Source organism: Phymastichus coffea, unplaced genomic scaffold (assembly GCF_024137745.1).
Source record: "Phymastichus coffea isolate CEN01 unplaced genomic scaffold, Cenicafe_Pcof_1.1 PCOF00072, whole genome shotgun sequence".
NCBI lineage: Eukaryota > Metazoa > Arthropoda > Insecta > Hymenoptera > Eulophidae > Phymastichus > Phymastichus coffea.
The window spans coordinates 1,431,077-1,453,395 of NW_026706883.1; the positions used below are offsets into that span (position 1 = coordinate 1,431,077).

General features: G+C 38.8%; 2 protein-coding genes across 2 annotated transcripts in view; one reads left to right on the forward strand and one right to left on the reverse strand.

Annotated features, from left to right (window-relative positions):
• LOC131667982 (MICOS complex subunit Mic60-like) overlaps positions 1 to 15,166 on the reverse strand; it is a 30,491-nt gene extending 15,325 nt beyond the window's left edge. Inside the window, exon 1 of the mRNA XM_058941768.1 lies at positions 14,914 to 15,166. Within this exon, the coding sequence (XP_058797751.1) occupies positions 14,914 to 15,166 (253 nt within the window). The remainder of the gene's footprint in view (positions 1 to 14,913) is intronic.
• Positions 9,133 to 13,895, forward strand: LOC131667933 (uncharacterized). Its single transcript, XM_058941709.1, has 7 exons — positions 9,133 to 9,341; positions 9,534 to 9,741; positions 11,994 to 12,472; positions 12,560 to 12,737; positions 12,829 to 13,053; positions 13,210 to 13,439; positions 13,666 to 13,895. Exons 1-7 carry the CDS (start codon positions 9,192 to 9,194, stop codon positions 13,822 to 13,824), a joined length of 1,629 nt encoding a protein of 542 aa, XP_058797692.1. The 5' UTR covers positions 9,133 to 9,191; the 3' UTR covers positions 13,825 to 13,895.
• Positions 15,167 to 22,319: the final 7,153 nt, after the last annotated feature.

Consider the following 22,319-nt stretch of genomic DNA (forward strand, 5'->3'; position numbering starts at 1 on the left):
AGAAAGAACTTTGATACGACCGGCTGGGCACTCACTTAGTTGCCTTTCGTCCTCTGACGCGAGTCGATCGCCATTTAGCGCCTCTCCGAACGAGACTAAGTGTAAGCTTTCTGCGAAAAATTGTCTACGCGGTCTTTTGATTTCCTGCGTAAAAGCGTTCTAACGTTACTGCGCAAAGTTTTCAGTACGTAATAAAGACAAGAAATACAAAAAGAACACGAGCCTTTATTTCCCGCTATCCTCGCCCCAACAGGTTTAAAGTTTCAAAATGTCTGCTCCCTAGCCCATTTTACACAAAAAAGACATATCGAGTGCATGATCGGAAAAAATATTTAAATTCGGGCTTCCGACTGCCGACTCGATGCTCGCAATATTCATGAAGATATTTCGAGTGACACGCTCCCTCGCTGGGACAACGTCAATCGTAAAACTTTGCACCATCTACAAATTTAATAAGCGAATTCGTCCCGTTGTACCCGCGTGTCATACTGTTTAAAATACTTCAATAACGGGCTTAGCTATTGGAATCCCATACCGTTTTTTTGTCTATTTCATGCTCTTCTCTCGATCAATTGAATGGAATTGTAGAACTGAATTTGAGAATATAGACCAGGGTTAACAAATATGGGGTATCTCTTATCTAGAAATTACATAAAAGTAGATCTAATTGTCATTTTTAAGTGATATCCTATAAAAAGCGAACGTCATCATTTTTGGAAAAGGAATGAAGTAGTTAAGCAAGTAAATTGTCCTCGTAATTACATTAAAACTCACTTCATAAGCTTCCTCAAGGCACAATCTTCTGGTTATTGACAGATAAAAGAAACTGGCAGGCTCGCGGCAGTTAATAAACAGCCATATAAAATCCATGAAAGTTTTTCCACTGACGGAAGTAAACGACGACGAGGAAGAAGTCAGCCAAGAGAGATAAAAAAGGAGAACGAGAGAAAAAATATATAGATATAATCCACGGCATATCATTTATGGCGTTATTAAAAAAAAGAAAAAAACTGCATTTTTTTCTCCTAGTCTCTATTGCGAGTACCGTTTTTCATAAAAGAAATTTGACGACGAAGTGTATGAACGAGCTGTAAATTGTAGGACACTGCTGCGTAGAAAAAATTTAAACTCTTGTGCTTGAGTAGTTTCCATATTTTATTACTCACCCCAGTCTCTTCGCAATGAGACCTTGGAAGATTGCTAATCAAACTTCCAACTATTCTTATATTATTCCCTATTTTCCTTCATTTTTTACTTGTTAAAAAAACTTAATATATTTAAGCAGATACTGCAGAGTAGCATGAACCATTAAGTGGAATACAGAAAAAAGATATGAAATAATGAGTTTTCTAAATATCTTGTTGCCTAAAAACCGAAAAATTATTTATTTTAAAACTCATGATAGTCTGTTTTCTCCAGTGAAGTGAATAAATGCATTTTATACGTCTGATCAATTTAGATAACACATATGATTTTATACAGCATGAACTGGAGTATTAAACTGGAGTATTGAACCGAATACATAAGAAAATTAAAGAAGAACTCCCCCACACGTTAAAAGTTCTATAAAAACTAGACTGTTTCATCGTTCACGATATATAAAACGATAATTACTACCCGTAAAACAGCGTGCTAATAATATTTATGGAAGGGTCCAAAAAGAAAATAACACTAACAATACACGACTCTCAGAAGAAGCCAATAAAGAGTTTTAGGAGGCAGCCAAAATCTAAACACTCGATTCCGTATAAAAGGTCACTGGTCTTATTTTTGGACTCTTAAGTTCACTCAGAAAAAGACTACCCACTATAGTCGCATAGCACATATCCACGAAGACCATTCACTTCCGAGTGATCGAACTCGAGCAGGCAGCCGCGCGGAACAAAGATGTTAAAAAGCCACGGCCGATCGGTTCAGCCCGTTTCCTCTTCGAGTCGAGAGTGTGTCTGTGTGTTTTCACGCTCTCAATTTTTTTTTAATCGTACAAACCGCTGATTTTCTTTTTTCGAGAGAATCGAGAGATGCGGGAAAAGAGGCTCGAGAAACGAGAGCGTTTAAGCTTCATAATGCGAAGAAAAGAGGATGACGTGAATGGAGAAACTCTGTTTTTGCTAGTCATTCTCTGCGCGAACCGTTGCGAGTGCTCGGCTTTTGCTACGCTCTCATTTCGATTTCATTCTTCCCGCTGCGCTCGAATGGCGATGAAATGTCATTTTACGAATTCTGCGTATTCTCATAAAATATAGACTAGCCGAAGTGCAAGCCATTTTATTCAAAGGCCCAATGGATTGACCGAAAATTGTAAAATCAACGAGCCAAAAGATTATGAACCCAATATCGATTAGTCGACGAGTGAAATGCTGGAGATAATATGGACTGGACATGGTTCATACACACACAGCGACTAAGCAACAAGCCATTGTCTTGTAAATGATAATTAGATGCGGGCCAAGAGGCGCGTTGTAGCTCTTTCGCGAAGTGGGAGGGTAAGGGAGGCTCTGAGTGGCGATGATATCTAGGCGTTTCACCTTGTCAGTTAGGCTAATCCGATCTGTCAACGCGACTGCAGTGTCTCCTATCGCTCTCTCGCTGCTTCTACCCGCATACAACCAATGGGTTGTCTATCTGCGTGTGCTTCGCTTGCGCGCCTCACCTTGCTTCACACGCCACTATTTGGCCTTATTCCAACCTGACTGGCTGCTAATTTGCTATTAACGCTTGCCAAATGTATATCGATCCAACTTATAATTAATGTTATTGCGTTATGATATCGCACGCATTCGAGCAATTTTCTGTAATAAATCATCAAATTTCATTATTAGATTCGATTCCCAACTACAATTATCACATTTGCCAATAAGTACAATTTTCATATCGTTAACTTAATAATACAATTAATACATCCATCATTAATAGGTAATTAATAATTTACAATTGCGACATTATTAATCATTACGTTATCAATTCACACAAACCCAACTACGTTTTATCGCCGGATGAGAACAAAGGCAAAGTTATATGTACGTTCTACACAAAGTATGTTGCTATAAAAGTTGGAAAAATTGATGCTCCATGTTTATTGATGCTCCATATCATGAAAGAGAGCAAGCTGTTAATACGATGTCACTGGCTGACTAAAGCTGTATTTGTTCTACTCAAAATCATACGCACACTCTTTCTATTAATACAAACAACAGAGTTTGTACAATGTTTCGGAGATATGCTCGTTTTTTTTACGTAAAGTGAATATTATTTATTGTCTGGAAATAACTTAATTAATAACAATCAGATTAGTAGATAATTTAATATTAATAAGTATGATGAATCCCTAATTAGACGGTCCAAAATCTTCGATAATTCCAGTTTTCGAGTTCCATCTTTTGTTTATGACCTATCCCTAAAATATTTGGCTTTCAATCAATATTCCTAATGTGATTCATCTAACCGATGGGGTTCTCAACTTACTCAAAGATCTTTGTTTCCACATATATGTACATGATATTTACCGCAAATTAAGATACTAAATAAGTAAAATTTTTAACAAATTTTCATAAAATATTTACGAACATGTCTCACCATTCATCATTAGCTGTTTTTTATATCATCGAGAATGAGAGCTCCGCAAATGTAAACCAATAGGAACTGATAAAATTGAGTATTTAGAAAAATCTCATCCACTCGATGCATATAATTCCCAAGTATATTTGATATAAAGCTCACCAATGAAAATTCACCGCAAAATACTGTTTTGGGCATTTTTCTCGTCATTTCCATTAGCCCAGCACATAATTTACTGTATTTCACGAGAAGCGCGTTCTTCGTGAAAAAATAAACAAACAAACAAAAAAAACAAGAATTAGTGAAAAAGGATGCGCGAGACAAGGGGAGGTTAGCAGCACAGGCCAAGTTGAGGAAGGGAGCTGAAAAAAGAGGGAAAGTATCGGGAACACGGAGTTACGGCACGGCCAATGCCAAATTACCGGCGAGTTCTCTAGCCCTTCGGGCTGTGCCGAGCAAAAGGCATTTCTCAGCGGGCGGACGAGCCTCGACGTTTTGGCACGGATCAAACGTGAATAATCCACCTCGTTTCGGTACATCCATTTTCCTTCCTATCATTCTTTTTTAGATTTCCCCGTCATAGGGAGATTATTTCTAGCATAGTTATTTTTCATAATAATGGACAATTCATCAAATTACAAAACCAATTAAGTTGTTTTTGTAAATTAATGAATCGTTAAGAGTTGACAAGATTGTTCTAAGATGACAATAAGGTTTTCAAACTGTTGAACGTAACTATTGTTTCTAATGAGGTTGACAAATCTGGTCAACGAAACGTCAAATAAAATACAACATATTAGCCTACATTGATCGAGTGCAAGATTTATTTTACACACAACCACGAAAGGCTAGAAATAACGTTTGACAAACGTATTATAGATTTATGGTATTGATAACCGTTCTTAAAGAATCAATCGTTAAAATAATTCTCTAAAAATTTTGTCATTAACATTGAAGAGATATGTAGTGTAAGAAAAAGAAATGTATGTTATATGCGATTGAGAACGACAATAACCAATAACGACTATAACCAATTTTCTATGTTTCTACGAGTTGAAAATTGAATTTGTCCTCGACGTTCATGAAACTCAAATCTACAAAAATTGCCTGTTCAACTGTCGCTCCTAACGGTGTTCACCTGTCGTTCGTTTGGAAGTTGCATCTGGTCGCCTTGCAAAGTGCCACTTACAATCGCCACGAAATATTCAAGCGCGCAAATCCATATACAGGCCTCGCGTCGGTGGCGGCAATGGTAATTCGAAAAGTTTACCTCTCGAGATTCGCGTCCTTTGCAAAGCACATCTTTGCGGCCATCCGCAGGACAAAAAGAATTACGGTAAAAAGAGAATCTTCGAATTCTCCTTCCTTCTTCCCCTCGTTTTCTTTTGGGTCGAGAATTGCATCGAAACTTTTGAGCGCATTGTCGCATATGTATGGGACGAACCGCAAAAGGATGAAAGAAAAAAACACACGCACAGAATGTTATTTGAAATCGATTACAAGTTTCAGCATCAAAAATTTGATATTCGAGTTTTCCGATATTGCGTAATTTTATGAGCTCGGTGGGCAAGCCCAGGCATATGCATTCGATTCATCACGTGAAAAGCCCATTCGCGAAAATCACATTTTTACGACGTAACCTTACGGTTCGCGTATCTAGCAATATCGTTTTTATCTGCGCGCGCGGAGCGTAAAAAGGCTAATTTTTATGATTACTCCGCTAGTGATTTCGGACATGACAAAAAGTCTTTTTTCGTCTTTCAGACGATGAAACCTTTTTTATGAAACTATCATCCTAAATGCTTGATACAAATGCACGACTAATTATGCCACGTCATAACATTTAAATGAAAAATTTATTGATGAAAAAATGAATGGACGAAGCCAGAGGAGTCCATCTGAAATATATAAGTATGCGTCGGAGTACATAGTTACCAATATTTTCGTAAACGTCGCTGTTCTATTTCAATTTCGAACTGTTTGCTAATATCTGCTCCAATCCTATTAAATTTTGAACTGCTTGTCAATATCGGTAAATAATTTCGAAGAGTAGCTGGATCGGATATTGAGAAAAAATTGAAAAATAAATATAAGAGCAACAAAATACACAAGTTGAATTGACGTGACGTACTTCCAGATCCTCTTGACAGATCGCCTAGTCTTTAAACAAACACAACGTCCATTAGTCGTTTGTAAGGGGTGAAAAGTCACGTTCATGAAGTCATTGGTGTTAGTTATCAAGCGCGAAGCCGCACGCGCGATAAGAATCTCGATGTGAAAACGAGACCCACGCGCGCATAAATAGCAACTTGGGCCGTTAAATAAATTGTCGCAGCAAGCTGGGTTTGCGCTCGATAAGATCGACATTAGCGAGAGTGGAAGGGATGGGAGCGAGGGAGAATCGATGAGGTCATAGGCCGCAGGCGACGCGCCGGCTAATAAACGCTGATTTAAAATTGTTTGAGGCCTTATCGCTTAACTGTAAGCCGCATCGTGTGCGTCACTCGACCAGTAGCTTCACAGCGGATACGCGGCAACGCGAGATAAATTTCTTGGAAGCGCAACACTGGGTATTTATCGAGCAACATTCTCCGTCGGATACTAGCTTATTAGTCTCCAGTTTTACTGTTACTTGCACAAGCCTCAGTATCTACTTTGCATAGGAGGAAACATCCTTTTTATAGCTTGAGATCATTCAGCGTTTCCATAAAAAAAGTCATTAAGCAACACATTTTACATTGTAGCTTCTTTCTTCGTGCTATCATCGTCGCTAACACTCTTCATTAAATATAAGTCGCATACGACTGAGTATAAGGAAAAATAACACCCTTTCAAAATTTATCTTGATCGCGAGTTGAAATGCTCTGGGGAGAATGTACAGTAAACACAGACTCTACATGAACGTAGAATCCTTTTCCGTGCGTTGCTGGAATTTAGGATGAGTGAATGTTACAATTCCACTGCTCTCTCTCCCTCGCTCACGCATGTGACTTTGAGTACACTGAAAGCTAATTCGCCTAGGCGAACAACTCATGTTTACCCAGCATTCGAGGAATACGCAATTTTATCGCTAACGAAAATTACGAGCAACTTGAGCTCTTTTACCTAACTTGAATTGTCATTTTATTTTTCAATTTCATTCGCGTAATAACAATTGTTATATTTATTATTCGGGACAGCATTTTTACATTCGCGGGCATTTTCGATAATTATTACGTAGAGGCCTCGTAAGAATACGACAAAGAGAATAGAATTTCAGTGACTGCCTCTGGCATTCAAAGCTATTAGAGAGTCTACAGTTTGTGCAGTTGGAAAGGTTAGGCCAATAATTGTGTGTATATGTATATGTTGCGAAGTTCTCGCAGCGAGAGATTTCCAATGCGACTGGTGATTTCCGAAACCAATTATCTGCGCTCTGTTATGCCCTTCAGCGGATTAAAAACTTTAAATTTAGTTTCACCTTCGAGCTAAATTATACGTATTGTATTTTCGTTATTCGCGTGGCTCTAGTTTTTTAATAATTATATCTGTGAACAAGATCCGAAGTAATATTTCTCACGTGTTGTATATCAGATTAAACTATGAAATAAAGCTTACCAAAAAAAGGCGCGAGAAAGATTTATATTCCTTATCAAAGCAGTTCCTCGCGCGATATCATCGAAAAAGACAAAGAACAAGTGCCTTGGCATAGCTTATTTGTCGTAAAAAACAAGAAAAAATAGGCCATAAAGTGTTGGCGCGGTAAGAAAAAGTTTGCGGTAAAAGTGAAAAACAGTTGGCTGCGTAGGCGATTTTCGGGGAAGGCGATAAAGGGGAAAGAAAGATTTATATAAGTGTTGTAGGCCACAACAACTCGTCACCAGTACACACACGCACACAGCCACGCGCGCGCACGCACACGTTTATATAGCCACGACTAGTTCTGGTAAGTCTTGACGGCGATTCGTTGGTAGATGGTTTGAAGGCGCAACAAATTGCATTCATCCGTATCTGAAGAGCGCGTCTTCGGTGTACTTTCAGGGGTGCTATTATTGTCCAAGATTTATCGCTGGGGCCCCTTTGTTCTCTAGCCACACCGAGCGAACTTGCTAATTTACAAACTCGAGTGGTAGCCCGTTAACAGTTCTCTCCCTTGGCCTATCGCAACGGCCTTTCCCTAGTGCAACACTTCTCACCTACTCGCGTGCCAACTTTCTCCCATATAGTACTTTGACACATATTCTGCCCCACTTTCCCGACTTTAAAATTCCATTCAGACGAGTATTTGTATCGTAAGTTTGCCGAGAAAATCATTTATTTGCTTGACCTCGCGCGATGAAAAAGACATGTAATAAAGGGAGAATGGATAATATTGACTCTGGAAACTTCCGAGTGAAAGTGCGATGTAATCTATTTTATTAAGAAATTGATTTACGGTTATAAATGAAAAAAGTTTAATTTTCCGGCAAAATTTTTATACTCGCACGGCAGCTGTGTAGATTGCTCAGCAAAAGCGTCAAGGTTTCAATAAAAATATTAGACGAACCCATAATAATAGATTATGCTGTGAAAGAGCTGGAGATTGAACACAAAAAACGCCGACAACGCTTTCGTTTAAGTAAGCACGCAAAAAATACGTGCCGCGTGCATGCGACCATTACTGAAATATCAACGAGAAATCGGAAAATCAAATCCATTATTAAAAGGTTGAGTTGAGTTGGGTGCGATTAAAGGTGTTGGTACGTTTACGCGCAACGCAAGCTTTTGCGCGCGCTTCTCCTCATTCGTGCTCGCTTTGTTTGTTGGTCGTACCGGACATTACTTTTCTCATATCTAAACCGCGCGGAAAATTTAGGGGCGGGAGGGGGGAGAGGGACGAAAGGCACGCGGCATTTCATTAACTTCCGTCCGAGTGCGGCAGCAGTAGCAGCAGCTGCTACGAGGTTTGCGCTCGCGGATATTACTAGGTGTTAGCGTTGCAGTACCACTCCCTCTACGCTGTCTCGCGTTCAAACTAAAGCGGCCACCGCATTCGCATACGTAATGAACGCCCAACGAGCCGACAACTCGCCAGGCTTTTTACCTGCTAAAGTCGCGAGCTGCTTTTTAACGCCAGCTGTTTCCTGTTCTTATTTTTTTCTTTCGTACGAATGTTGTGCTTGTAAATGTTTCTCATGATACGATATTATTGCTTTTAGCTAAGATTTAAACTCAATGATCAGTGCTCGTTAGTAAGACGTACTTTCAGCAAGTTTACACGCAGATAGAAACTTCAAAGTAAATATTTAACGTTAATTGTAACAACAAAAATTAAATTGAATGGCTAAAGCTAATAATAATGCAGTTAATAAGAACAATGATATTAAACGGATATAATTGATAAACTTGAATCAATAATTGATTTATTGACTTATTCAATAAAATTAATTTTTTAGAAGTGTTCATAAAAGACCGCCTTTCTACTCGTCACTTTTTTCTCTGCGGAATAAGCCAATGACAATCCTCTGCAATGTTGCGAATTGATACGGCTATAGCACAATTTGGCATCGTCGCATTGGACGTTATGTCTCGAAATTTTGCGGTACGTGATCAGACAGTGTTTGAATGTATTAAATACTAAAGATTCATAGAAAATAGAATTGACCAATTTAACGATGGACTACGAAAATGTTTATAAGACCGTTGGTTTCACTATCGAGAAAAATGTTATCAAGGGGATCCCCAAGCCATACTGTATGAAGACTCATAACCTCGGAAAAGTCATTCTCGCCGTGCTTGATGCCAACTTGAATCATGTTTCACAGGTATTGATAAGCATGAAATAGCCTTAAATTTCAAATATTTTCAAATACTTCATCAACTGGATTATACAGTAAATATTTAAAATTACCCAGAAAGAATTACGATTAAAGTTTGATTATTAAAAAGTGAATCATACATAAGAAAAATTGATAATAGTTTTTCAATTACAATGAATCTAATAATTAAATTTATAGCTCGAAAGTGAAACCAGAAAAGAAACTACTTTCGCAGAGATGAAAGACTGCAGTATTCGGTGCGCATTATGGCTTAAGAAGCAAGGAATAAAAAGCAACGATGTAATATCTATTTGCACTGATAATCAATTAAACGCATACATTCCAGAGCTAGCGACTTTTTACATTGGAGCTGCTCACAATCCTTGGCATCACGACGTTACATTGAGTAATAACATTTAATTGAATGATTGAAATTAATATATTTTCTATTTGAACTAAATACTAATCCCCTTATAAAAAAGTGATGGATGCCACGTTGAAGCATATAGTGATCTGATGGCTGAGAGATAATTGCGTGATATACTTATGTGGCCGAAAATAAGCATATAGGTGTGGTTTTAAATTGAGATTTTATTAATAAAAATTCAAATCATCATAATTTATCATACGGATAATTTTGAAGATAAGGAAGTAAAAAAGTAGACTGTAATATTGTTTATACACTCATAATATGAAACTAACAACGAAGAAATCGTTTCATACAAACAATATAGGTTGAAATTGCTCTAAATATTTTCTATTAATAATCGAAAATTTGGTTTTTGAATGTGTAAAATAAAAGTTGTAATGTTGCAATCTTTATTCAAAAAGTAGAATAAAAGTTTAATAATAAATTAACCCGTTGAAAAAAAAAATAGTATAAGATTATATTTATTGCAGTTTTTGATATAATAAATCATAAATTTGAAAACGTGTTTCATCACTAATACACATTTTCCGCTGTGATATGGGTTTTTAAAAAAAATTGAAAAATCTACCTTTGAAAAAAGTAATTTGTTAAATATTTTAATATTGATATAACAATAAGAAATAAAAAAGAAGGTAAAAACGCGTAAAGTTTATCTAAACCTATATATTTTTATTTTCCTATATGAAAAAGTGATGCTGAGTGAAGTAATTTTATTTATGACCTGATTGACTGAATTTCGTCATGTGTGTCACAAATGAGTAAATCGGTCATAATAATAAATCGAAGTACTTTCCATTTATCAATACAAATAAGTATAATAATTTGTAGGCATTAAACTGTAAATGACTTCCACATTCTCTCAATGGCCTAACCTTTAAAAAATACGATAAAGTAATCTTAATGCACTTCAATTGCATTTATTTATTCGACATATAAATTAATTGAATATATCTTTATTGTAAAGTTTAGCTTCGGATAAATATGATCAATATTGAGAAGAATGGTAAATTGATATTTTATATGAAATTCTGCGAATTTATTTCGGTGCAGTCGACACCGTTAATTTATTTTAAATAAATTTTGAAGTTTAATTTATAAATGTAAACAAACTCTCCAAATGATTTCAGATGAACAATGAAAAAAACAGTTAAATTAAAATAATATATCTGTTGATATGGAGAAATCCTATGGAAAGCTTGATACCATGAACCAATACGTTAAAAAAGAAACAAAATTAAATTGTCCGGCGCAGCTGATGGTTCTGTCCTATCCTTATCCTTGCCTTATATTTATTTTTATTTTTTATTTTTATATTTTTTACATATTTTATTCCTATCTTATCTTTAAAAAAAGATGAGTCGCTGACATCCAGCGTTGCGATTTGTTGATGCAAAAATAGAACGAAATTTTGTATTTTCCTATATTTTGAAATATTATTATTATTATATATCAAAGAGTGTAAGATTTCTATTTTAGCGATAAATTCAATTTATGAATAATTAACATGGATAATAAACTGCAAGAATGGAAATATGTTAGTAAATTGGTTTAAGAACATAATACGTTATGTTTTGAAATTATTTGTAAAAATTGTTAATTTTATAACCATCTCTGATACTACAATCAATATCGTTGTGTTAAAATTTGGTAGAAAGAAAAAGAGAATGAATAAAAATAAAATAGAGACTACGTATTTATCTTTTGTATATTTTAAATTAAAATGTATGCGAACAAAGGAAATTAATTATCAAAATGTTAAACCCGTTAAATTAGAAGAATATTCACGGGTGTTTTCATAGTGGCAGCAAAAAGTACATGATGTTAAATGTATTATTCATACTAATATAAGATTAGAGCCATAATCACTACTATTGAATAATAGTATAATAGTATAATAGCATTATTGATCTTAGGTCGAATTAATCTTTTGAATAATTTTTCCGATATATCTTGAAATGAGTAAAAGTTCATCGATTTCTGAGAAAAAAATGGGTGCATGTTCTATTTTTATTCATCAATAAATATTGACGTATGTAGTCTATTTTAAACAACATGACTTATTCGTGTCCATTGAAATCTTGAAGTTGACATGTAAAAGATTCAAATAATGTAATAAATAATAGTAAAACATTAAAAAAAAGCGCGCGAAGCGCGCTAAATAACACTAGTTTATTGAATCGTCATATTTATAACAGTAGGAAAAGTAGAATTTTTTTTCGTAATTTTAGAGCCAGCGCGTCATCTACTGCAACTGACACAGCCTAAGATCATGTTTACGTGCGCAAATGCGGTTGACATACTTGTAGAAGCAGCAAAGTTAGAGAATATTAATACGAAATTCATAACATTCGGAGACCATTTGAGTTTAGAGTCTCTTAATGATATAATGAAACAACAAACCGAAGAAGAAGTTAAAAACTTCAAAGTAGTAGAAGTGGAAAATTCAAACGATATTGCTTTGATTATCTTCTCTTCTGGCTCGAGCGGATTGCCCAAAGGTATCGTACATTCGTACAACACATTTTCCAAAAACATTTTGAGATTCGCTAGGCTTCCAAAAAAAACCGATGTGATGTTATGGTACACTTCACCGTACTGGTTGACCGCAGTTTACTTTTCTTTGCAATTATTTTTACTTCAATCGACTAGAATCTTCCACGCCAAATTTGATCCAGAAGAAACTTGCAAAGTCATTATGAAACATAAGGTCTACTTAAAATTGCTTCAAAATGCGCAAAAATATTAAATATGTTCATGAATAAAGATATTTTTTAAATTTAAATATATATTTTAGATATCATGGCTCTTCATCACCACAGATATGATAAACGTGCTTAACAAAGCAGATGTATTTAAAAAATACGATCTTCCATCACTGAAATTGATACAGACAGGGGGTTCAAAGATCAATCGTGAAGTATTTGAAAAATTTCAGAACAGCCTGCCCAACACATTAGTTATTCAAGGATACGGTAAAATAAGTCATTCGAAAAAAAGTGCTCGCCTAACTCAAAGCGAGAAATGAAAGGAAATTAACAAGGAATTGGTAATTATTCAAAGCAGGAATGTGCGAGCTGGGAGGTACGGCTACAATGCAAAACGAGAAGCGCAAAAGAGTCGACTCGAGTGGTTTCGTAATAGAGCACGTGCAAGTGAAAATGGTCGACCTGGTGACGGGTGAGGCGCTCGGGCCGAACCAACCGGGTGAACTCTACTGCAAGTCCCCGACAATGATGCTCGGCTATTACAAAAATCCCGAGGCCACCAAGGAAACTATCGACGAAGAAGGTTCGTGATAAAAAAGATTGTCATCTTCTATTTAAAAAAATGTCTTTCTACTGAAAGTGTACTTAAAAAAACAAAATAAAAGAATTAGAGTGTTGAGAAACTGTATAATCTCGATACAAAGTCATAGAAGTAAGCTTTTGTTTTGACATTAACTAGGCTGGATACACTCGGGTGACAAAGCTTATTACGATGAGAACGGCGAGGTGTTTATCGTGGAAAGGTTAAAGCAGGTGATGAAATTTCGCGCTTATCACATTTCCCCGTCAGAAATCGAAGAAGTTCTACTTAGCCACCCGGCTGTGATGGAAGTGGCGGTAGTGCCGATGCCACACGAATTGGACGGTGAACGCCCGGTGGCTTTCGTCGTCAAAGCACAGAACAGCGAGGTAAGCTGAGATTACTACAACACTACGCTAACGAGCCAATGACAACGCATAATTAATAGGCTGGAGTCAATAACTCTACTTCATTATCATATCCTATTTATTTTTGAGAGAGAGGAGGGATGGGAGAGAAGGAAAAGAAAAACTTGGGCTAGCTCGACCTTTAAACTGATCATTATTGTAAATGACCTATTATAGTTCTAATGAATCCTTTCGGCCCTTTCCTCAGGTGACAGAAGAGGAGTTAATAGCGCTAAGCGCTACGCTTGGAGAATACAAGAAGTTATGGGCCGGAGTTAAATTTCTGGATAAGTTGCCGCACACTCCTTCTGCAAAAATTGCGAGGGTCGAACTGATCGAGATGGCCAAAGCTTTGGCAAAACAATGAGGCATTTTTTGTCAGCATTCCCAATATAATGCACAAATTTTAATTGTTTCTTAATCAATAAAAGACGAGATTTTTTTCTCACAAAGTAACTGGTCTGCAAAGCGATCGAAATATAATCGCCTATGAAAAAGGGGAAAACGTGCTCGAAGGCATCGACGTCGCATCAAACCGCCAGATTTGCGAGTCCGTGATGCGCTGATAATTCGCAGAGTAAGAAAGGTCGTCGTCGAGATGAAAGAGATATCGCAAAGATCTCTTTCGCCGCGGGAAATGCAACGTTGGAAGGCCCAGGAGACGACGGTTGTCTGTGCCGACGCGACTTCTCATACTTGTGCCTGGCAGCAGTGCCAAGCAGCGAAATCCCTTCCGTCGATTGAGCTTTCAATCGCTCGGATCTGCCGCTCTCCCCTCTGCCATTAATGGAAATACGCCGCGAACCCTTCGAGGGCCACGAGCTTTATGATTTGGAAACTTTGCTCCGACGGAGGAAATTCAAGTTTTTCCGAATTGTCATTCGGCTAATGCCGCTTGAAATTTTACGACTGCTTTCGGACCGCTATGTGCACCACGACTATGTAGCAGCGTGATTTTTAACTGCAGTCAAGTTTCAAATTGGCCCTTGCCTCGACTACTTCAGAGCAGACTCTTTTCACCGCATCGTTTGTTCTGGTTCAAGCCAGGACCTCCTACACCTACCTACCGGTGTTGGCTATGAACTTGAACAATCAAATTTTAACTGCGTTCCCGTTTAATTAATGAATTTGCCGCTCTTCGCTCGTAAATCTAGCCCAAGTATTTTAGAGGCCGACTTTTCAAAAATATAAAATTATTGACGTTTGACCGAGTTTTCAAGGAGACGATGTTTTGTACGTGTGCCGAGGAACATCAATAACCTCTGGAAGAATATTTTACAAAGTAGAAATGCATCAATCATCTCGTAGGCGGCACAAGTTTAGGCTTGCAGCGAGAAAAACGTCGGATAGGAAGATATCACGGAAAGCGGCAGCAGTGGATCGGATGAGGCAGTAAGTTGTAAACTTGGATCGAGGACCGACGGCGATCTTGAGAGAGAATAGGATGGGTACTTACTCTTGAGAGCCTCGTCGAGTCCTCGGAGCCTCCCGATGACCGCGGCAAGTTGGGTCTTGCTTCTAATCGACTCCTCCTCCTTGTGTTCGTTGAGCGCGCGATTGATCTTGCGTTCCATCTCGCGTTCCTTCGTTGCCAGTGCCTCGCGCAGATGGTCTGCGTGGATCTGTGCCTGCAACTTCAACTGCTTGCGCATCTCGTCGTCCAATACCTTGTGCTCCTCCAATATCTGCAAGTGGTACAATGCTTTCATTTAGCCTTTGCTCGGCTAGCAAAAAAATCGTTGCTGAAGCACGAAGGTCTTAATCACGCGCTCACCGGTATCAAACAACGTTGAGCTACGATATTCCATAAATTTACTCTTTAAACGTAACCGGCATGCAGTTTCTTCTTTACTTTTTGCTCAACTATGTACTTGACATTTTTCATTAGCAAGTTCTTTGAACTCTCTTACTTCTACCTAACTTTATGATGGACGGACTTTCGAGATGTTGTAATTTTTTTAAACTTCATCCTTCTTTTGCTTTCAAACTGAAATATTTGATCTCCAGTTGAAATAGATTGAAAAAGAGCGTCTTATACTCACAAGTCGATTGTAAAATAAAGTGAAGAAAGCATTAGAATGTTTAGTTGGATACAGCCATTCCACACGTGGAATAATAATCGTACATGTAGCAACGCTTGCATATCGATTGCGAAAAAGAACAGATCTCGAAATCCAAAGACAGCGACGTGGCGGAGTAAGGCAAAGAGCAGCTCAAATCTCTCTGCAATTCACAAAAGGCTCGATCGTCTAGCTGCTGACCTTCACTCGCTTGTGAATTTCTCCAGCATCGGTATTCCGGAGACTATTTCTCCCAGCGAGCAGCGAGGGAACGCAAAGAGCAAGCCTAATTTCTGGGGCGCGCGCCTACGTGCGGGTTACTCCATTTTCCCTCGGCAGCCGCGCGCTGTTTGCCAAGCCGATGTACGTCGTCCCTTCTCTTTCATCGAGAAGCAGAGTTGCTATCGTAGCCATATAAGTTTCGCGATACTCTGCCAGAAGTGACGATTAAAGAGCAGTTGCCGAGAATTTTTTTTCCTAGGGCAAAGTACTGAAGTTTGGCAGTTTGGCCTTGGTTTTTTTCTCTCTCTTTTTTTTTTCACTTTTTTTTTAATTTATCGCAGAGTGTTAAGCAGAATTTTCCGATACTTTTGGCGCGCGAGAACCACTAGAAATTAATGGTGTTATAAATTGCGGCCGGCGCGTTGAAACATTCAACCGGTCAAAGAGAAACTGGTTATCCCACTATAAGAAGGGACGTTATCAAGGTATCGTTAGAATGCCTATGCAAGGAGCTTTTCTGTACCGTCCAGTCAATCTAGTTTGTTAAGTATAAATTGTCAAGTTTCTTATATAAAATATTCCTGGTACCATTGTAGCCAAATTCATGAAAAGCTCGTACGAAGCCACCGATGAGTAAAGTTTAATAAAGTACACAAGAGATCGGAATTCGGCACTAAAACGAAATACATCGAGAACAATTGAAAACTGGAAAGGAGTCAAAATGAAAATTGAAGACGGAACAGGGTGCAAGTGCAAACTCAGGGACCCGCCGAATAAAGAGGAGGAGGAGGGGGGGGAAGGAAGTTTGGTAGGCTTTGGCCTGATTGTCAAGTGACCCATGGAGCTTGTCGCGCCTAGCAGACCACCGCCACTCGTCGCGACCCTTTCCCCCGCGGCCGCGCGTGTAAATTTCGTATGCAGAGAGGGAAACTGGACAAGCTCCTGCAACTAGCCACGGCACAGCGCAGCGCGCAACGCGTCTATAAACGCACTCGCCCCCCTCCGCGATGGACTATTAACTATCTCCAGACTGTCCCCCTAGCACGACAAACACATTAAGATTCCTCCGCACACGTAGCCGCTCGAGTTCATCCACATACATCTTGACTCGATTCCGATACAACTGACCCAATGCACTGATACGACACTATCCGCCTTGGCTGGTCATAAAGTTCTACCGATCGATATCTATGTTTCATTCAGAAGTCAATCTGGTAGTCGAGGACATAAAACCAATTTCAGGGTCGTATAAGAGTTTTTCAAGCGATAAAAAAGACCAAATGAATTTTCTACTCCAGCTTTTCGCAATTATCGCGACTTCTCTGCGCGTCAATAATTGTTGTTACTTTGGTAAAAAGAGGTTTCAAAATCAAGTGAAAAAAGGTCAAAGCAATGTTTGACAAGGGAAAAGAAGAAAGCGAGGCACTAGGAAAGCTGAAAGAAAAATTGAATAAAAGCGTGCTCAATAGAGCGTGGAAAGAAGAAAACGAGAGGCTAAGAGAAAAACACAGCGACACACAGGGAGGTAGAAAAGCCGTCGCTTTCCAACTGGTCGAACGGCAGGACAGAGGCCGAGTAAGAGGGATATCTTACAGACGGAGTAGGCGAGGACGACCAGTCGACTTGAGAGGACTCTTAAACTAGCGCTCCGCCCGTTTCTCGCCCGTTTCTCGCTCGTTTCAATAATTAACACGGTCCGTTTTGCCTGACAATACCGTCTGCTACTACTGTCCGCGTATATTAGACGACTCTGTAGGATTTGAGTTATTAAATATTGCAGCAGTTCATACAGAGCGACGTTTCTTCGAATCGAGTTTTCGTAAACTGTCTGTACGGATGCGGCTGAGTACACGGTCGACGTTTTATTTTCGTGTTAATTCAATTTTAACTTGTCAAGAAATCAATGCAATAAGCAACTGTAATTATGCAAAGTAATCTCAATGGTATCTAATAATGTTTATCTTTTTAGTCGACTAATACTGAATAATTCTGAATCTGTAGACGACAGTGCGCTTGAATACGTCCCCTCAGCAACGTTACGACTACTTCTTATATATATATATATATATATATAATGCCGCTCTTCGCCTACGAATATGCTAATATTCACACTGTCACATAAGAGATCGCGTACACACGCCGAATCTGTCACAGCTCATCGTAGCGTTTGCACGTAAGAGCCTCGCAACAGAGGCAGCACAGCTAATTTAAGCAGCATCTTTTTTCAGTTACTAGCTTTGTCGCTCGTACGCTTAATCACACGCGATCTTTCCGTTTGAGCTGGATGATAGCGCGATGCAAATTAGAGCTCATTTACATTTTACGACGCACACAGTCGAGTGAGTATGCAACATTTTAGACGCATTGCGGCTTTTCTCCGCTTATCTTCGCATCACAACGTCAGCTAATTTAATTGTCGGTACTAGGGTCGAGCTGCGCGCAATTTATCGGCGATCAATTTTGCATTATAATTTAGCATGCGCCGAGCGGTGCGCGGCTTTCCAAAGAGTAATACGGCAGGTAGGTCGAGGCTCGGATATCCCGTAAACAGCCAATTAACGCGTTACATTCGACTCTACGGCGATTTGACGAGACTGATACAAAATAAAGGATGTGCTCGCGAAGCAAAAGGAACGTACGATGAAAAAAGCGAGACTAAAGAAAGAGAGTAGTGATAGCGCCAAATTGCACATACGTCGGAGGCGAGCTTAACGCCTCACTGGCGCTCTGAAAGGAATCGATTTAGTTCGAGCCTGGTCGCTCTCTTTCGTTTTCCATCTTGCCTGTCCGTACTTTCCACGCTATCTCTCCCCGGCTTTTTCTGGCAAAATTGCGTGCGCAGTGCCACATTGCAACCTGTAATTTCGCTCTAATTCTCGTCGCACATTGCTGCCAGACAAATCTTCCCACGCGTCATCGTTCCCAGATTTCATGCGCCAAAAAGAAACAAAAAAAGCTGAATCTCTGGCGTTTTCATTCCCCTTTCTGCTGTCTCATTGTTCCTGACTGATGTGTTACCAACAAACAAAGGAATACATTCAATTACACGGCTTGCAGAGCTTTCAAAATGGTTACGTTTCTAACGCAGCAACGATTCGAATACTTGGAGCGCACGGCAGGCAAAAGGGAAAATGATTGATCGACAGTAAGTGAAAGCAAGAGACGTTCGATTTATAATAAGTTTGTTTCGAGCATCGTGGATATGTATTTTTTCGATGTCTCAGAAGACAAATCGTTTCGCATACTCCCGTAAAAAAAAAACGAAAGAAAACGTTGTGCACACGGAAGCGCTTGCGTTCGATATGGAAATACGCTTTTAATCAATTCCAAAGGCCAGATAAAAAAGGCTACATTCACGTCGAAAACAGCAAGTACATGCGCAAATAATAAGCGCGTAAACTGGTGGAAATGAACGTAACAATTGCAGGTGCAGTTGAGAGCAACGCCCGCTATTGCGACGGCCGATACAATTGGAAAAGTAAACAAAAAGCGGAAATATGCAGAGCAAAAAAAGCGGGATAACGAGTCGAGAGAGAGAGAGAGAGAGAGATCGCGAGGGAAGGAGAAAGGAAGGGAGGGAGGTTGGAGGGTAGGCTAAGCCGTGATAGTGTCAGCTTCGCGGTCGCAGCATATACTCGTACACATGCATGCTAAACGAATCTTTTGCGCTGCAAGCCGCCACATAGATTTTGTGTCGCATCACGCTTCTCATATGTTTCTTTGCTATGATACTGCCTTTAGCTGAACGTCCTCAATTTTTCAATTATTTATTCTTCGCTAATTGAAGCACTTTAACCTATTTATGCAAGTTTTTATTCACTCGAGAAAAAACTCCACTTACAAATTCAACATCGGGTTCGCGTCAAGATTTATTGTTGGAAATTTCAAAAGCAGAAAGGCTGCGATGAAAAATTGATTTATCGTCTATCCACTGCTATGCTCCTTCGAGTCAAGTAAGCCGGGCGTGATAAGACATAATGGATCATCGATATATTTTGCAACCTTACTCTATCAACTTCAACATCTTTTTACGTGGTTTGACGTAGACCAAGAATATTTTGCAGGCGAAGCCTATTGCTCTCGTCAATAAAGCTACATTGTCTGAGCTGGAAGACACTTTTACTGATATTTTGTTCAGCGAAAAAACAACATTTTTATAAGCAATTCGTGGCGTCACAGCTTCAGAAACTCGCAGAAGAATGACGTGTGAATAAAAACTATAAACGTCAATCCGTTGCACAGACAACAGTAACATCACTCGGAAAGCCTATGTAACGAACATGCGACAGTCGACGTGCAATTTAAAGTGGAGCACTCGACATCCGCGATAGTGACGTAAACGTAACCAAGGCTTTCCAGTACCTATATCTATCTAACCCTCAAAAAAAGCATCAACTCTGCCAATACGCAATACGCAACGACAGCGGCCGATAATTCAAGCACACGCGGCCGATGCTTCTGCCATTCGCGCCACCGTTCCACGAGATTTACGAGGACTGCACGCGATCTTCGGCCCTCGTAAATTTTTCTCGAGATCATCCTTACGGTAGCTCTCTCTCTCTCTCTCTCTCTCTCTCTCTCTCTCTCTCTCTCTCTCTCTCTCTCTCTCTCTCTCTCTCTCTCTCTCTCTCTCTCTCTCTCTCTCTCTCTCTCTCTCTACCCAACATGGATGTGTTTGCAAATCTGACTACGAAATCGGCCCAAGTGCCAGATTTAAAAAACTGTAGGTCTTTGCTGTTATATCGCGAAAAGCTTGTTAATGTCAGAGCTTCGTAACTTCTATGTTCCGGGGACACAGCAAGAATTTTCATTTCCAGCTTCCAAGCACAAATATGAGCTCTTTCGATTTGACTATCGTAAAATAGATTCAATTCGATAAATTTCAGTTTTTCGAGAGACTAAATATTGAGTATGAAAAGACTTTTAAGTTATACGGAGAAACTATAAAATATGCTACAGACGTGAGATGAAGTGACACGCGTAAACTGTGAAGTATATCTGAACTGATTTATATAGTGTGTATCGCATTAATGTGCATACAGATAGTGGTTTTTATTTGTCCTGATTAAAACGAATCAAGTTTCCGAAATATTTACGGAGCTGCAAACAACTTTGCCCGTTAAAAATTAATACATTCGTAAATCACAAGCATTGTGGAATATAACATCGATAATTACGTTAATTAATAAACCTGATATATCAGCCTGATCCATCATCTTAATGAATTATATTTCCAATTTATATATACTATGTACTCCCTATTCAGCTTATTCTGTTACTGCGCACATACAGTCAATTAAAAAATGTCTCTAATAAACGATTAAATGGGTTAACAAAAATTGGTGTAAATAAGGGAATATCATTTTTTTATACTACTGTAGTAATTCTCAATCAAATGAGACCCCACTTTATTTCCTAAAAATAGTTTATTCCAGTTTTAACTTACATAGTACAATAATGAAAGACTGTTAGGAGCCAGATGAATAACCATTACCACGACTAATTGAAACAGTCAAGATAAAAATGCAGCATTCATTATTCAGTTATTTCGTGCTAATGACGTAAAAAAATTTGACGCAAAACGGTTATAGAAGCATTATTTTCCATTCATTTGTATTTTCATTGTACAAAACAAAGACAAATAAAAAGAATAAGTAGTCACGAAACTCTGGGAGAAAAATTGTGTCAAGTGAAAATGTTTAAAGTTCTTAAGATAATTTTATTTAACGCCATGTAAAATAATTCTCACGAAGAGAAAGGTAGAAACACGAGTAGGTTAGAGATTGTCGCGGAAATTCTCTCTCTCTATACTAGCTGAAGCCCTTAGGCAGCAGAATCCCTCGACTCAGAAGCTTTTGAGCATAGAATCCCTTCTCAAAGGAGACGGAATCAGTCATGTCATCGGTGTCTCCGTCTCTCCTTTCTCCCGACTGTCGGTAAATACAAGAGCATATCTATCTACGTACGTGTGCATATATATATATATATATATATATATACATCCGTTCACGGCGCAATCGAGGTACACAAGTTAGATATTCGGCGAAGCGCCAATCAGCTGTAACGTGTATTTACAAGCAAACTCACGAAGACGCGTGTGCGAAAGCCAAGCGTGAACAACAGTATAAAAGAAAGAGAGAGAGAGAGAGAGAGAGCGAGAGAGAGAGAGAGAGAGAGAGAGAGAGAGAGAGAGAGAGAGAGAGAGAGAAAGCTTGCAACCGACAAAAGAAAGCTCAGCGTCTCGTTATGACTGAAGAGTGCTAGAACACGCAAGTTTTAAAGGATTTTTCAGCGAAGGAATGAGAGAGAGAGAGAGAGAGAGAGAGAAGAGAGAGAGAGAGAGAGAGAGAGAGAGAGAGAGAGAGAGAGAGAGAGAGAGAGAGAGAGGAGAGAGAGAGAGGAGGAGAGGAGAGAGAGAGGAGCGCGCTATAGAAAATGTACACTCCTCCAAATATGCATCTGCTTAAGCTTTTTTTGTTCCGAAAACCTTTCCTACAACAATCTTTTGGCATTCAACGCCAAGTTTTTTCTAACCCTTTTGGAATTTGGAAAACGCTGTTTATTCTCAAATAAAAATGTT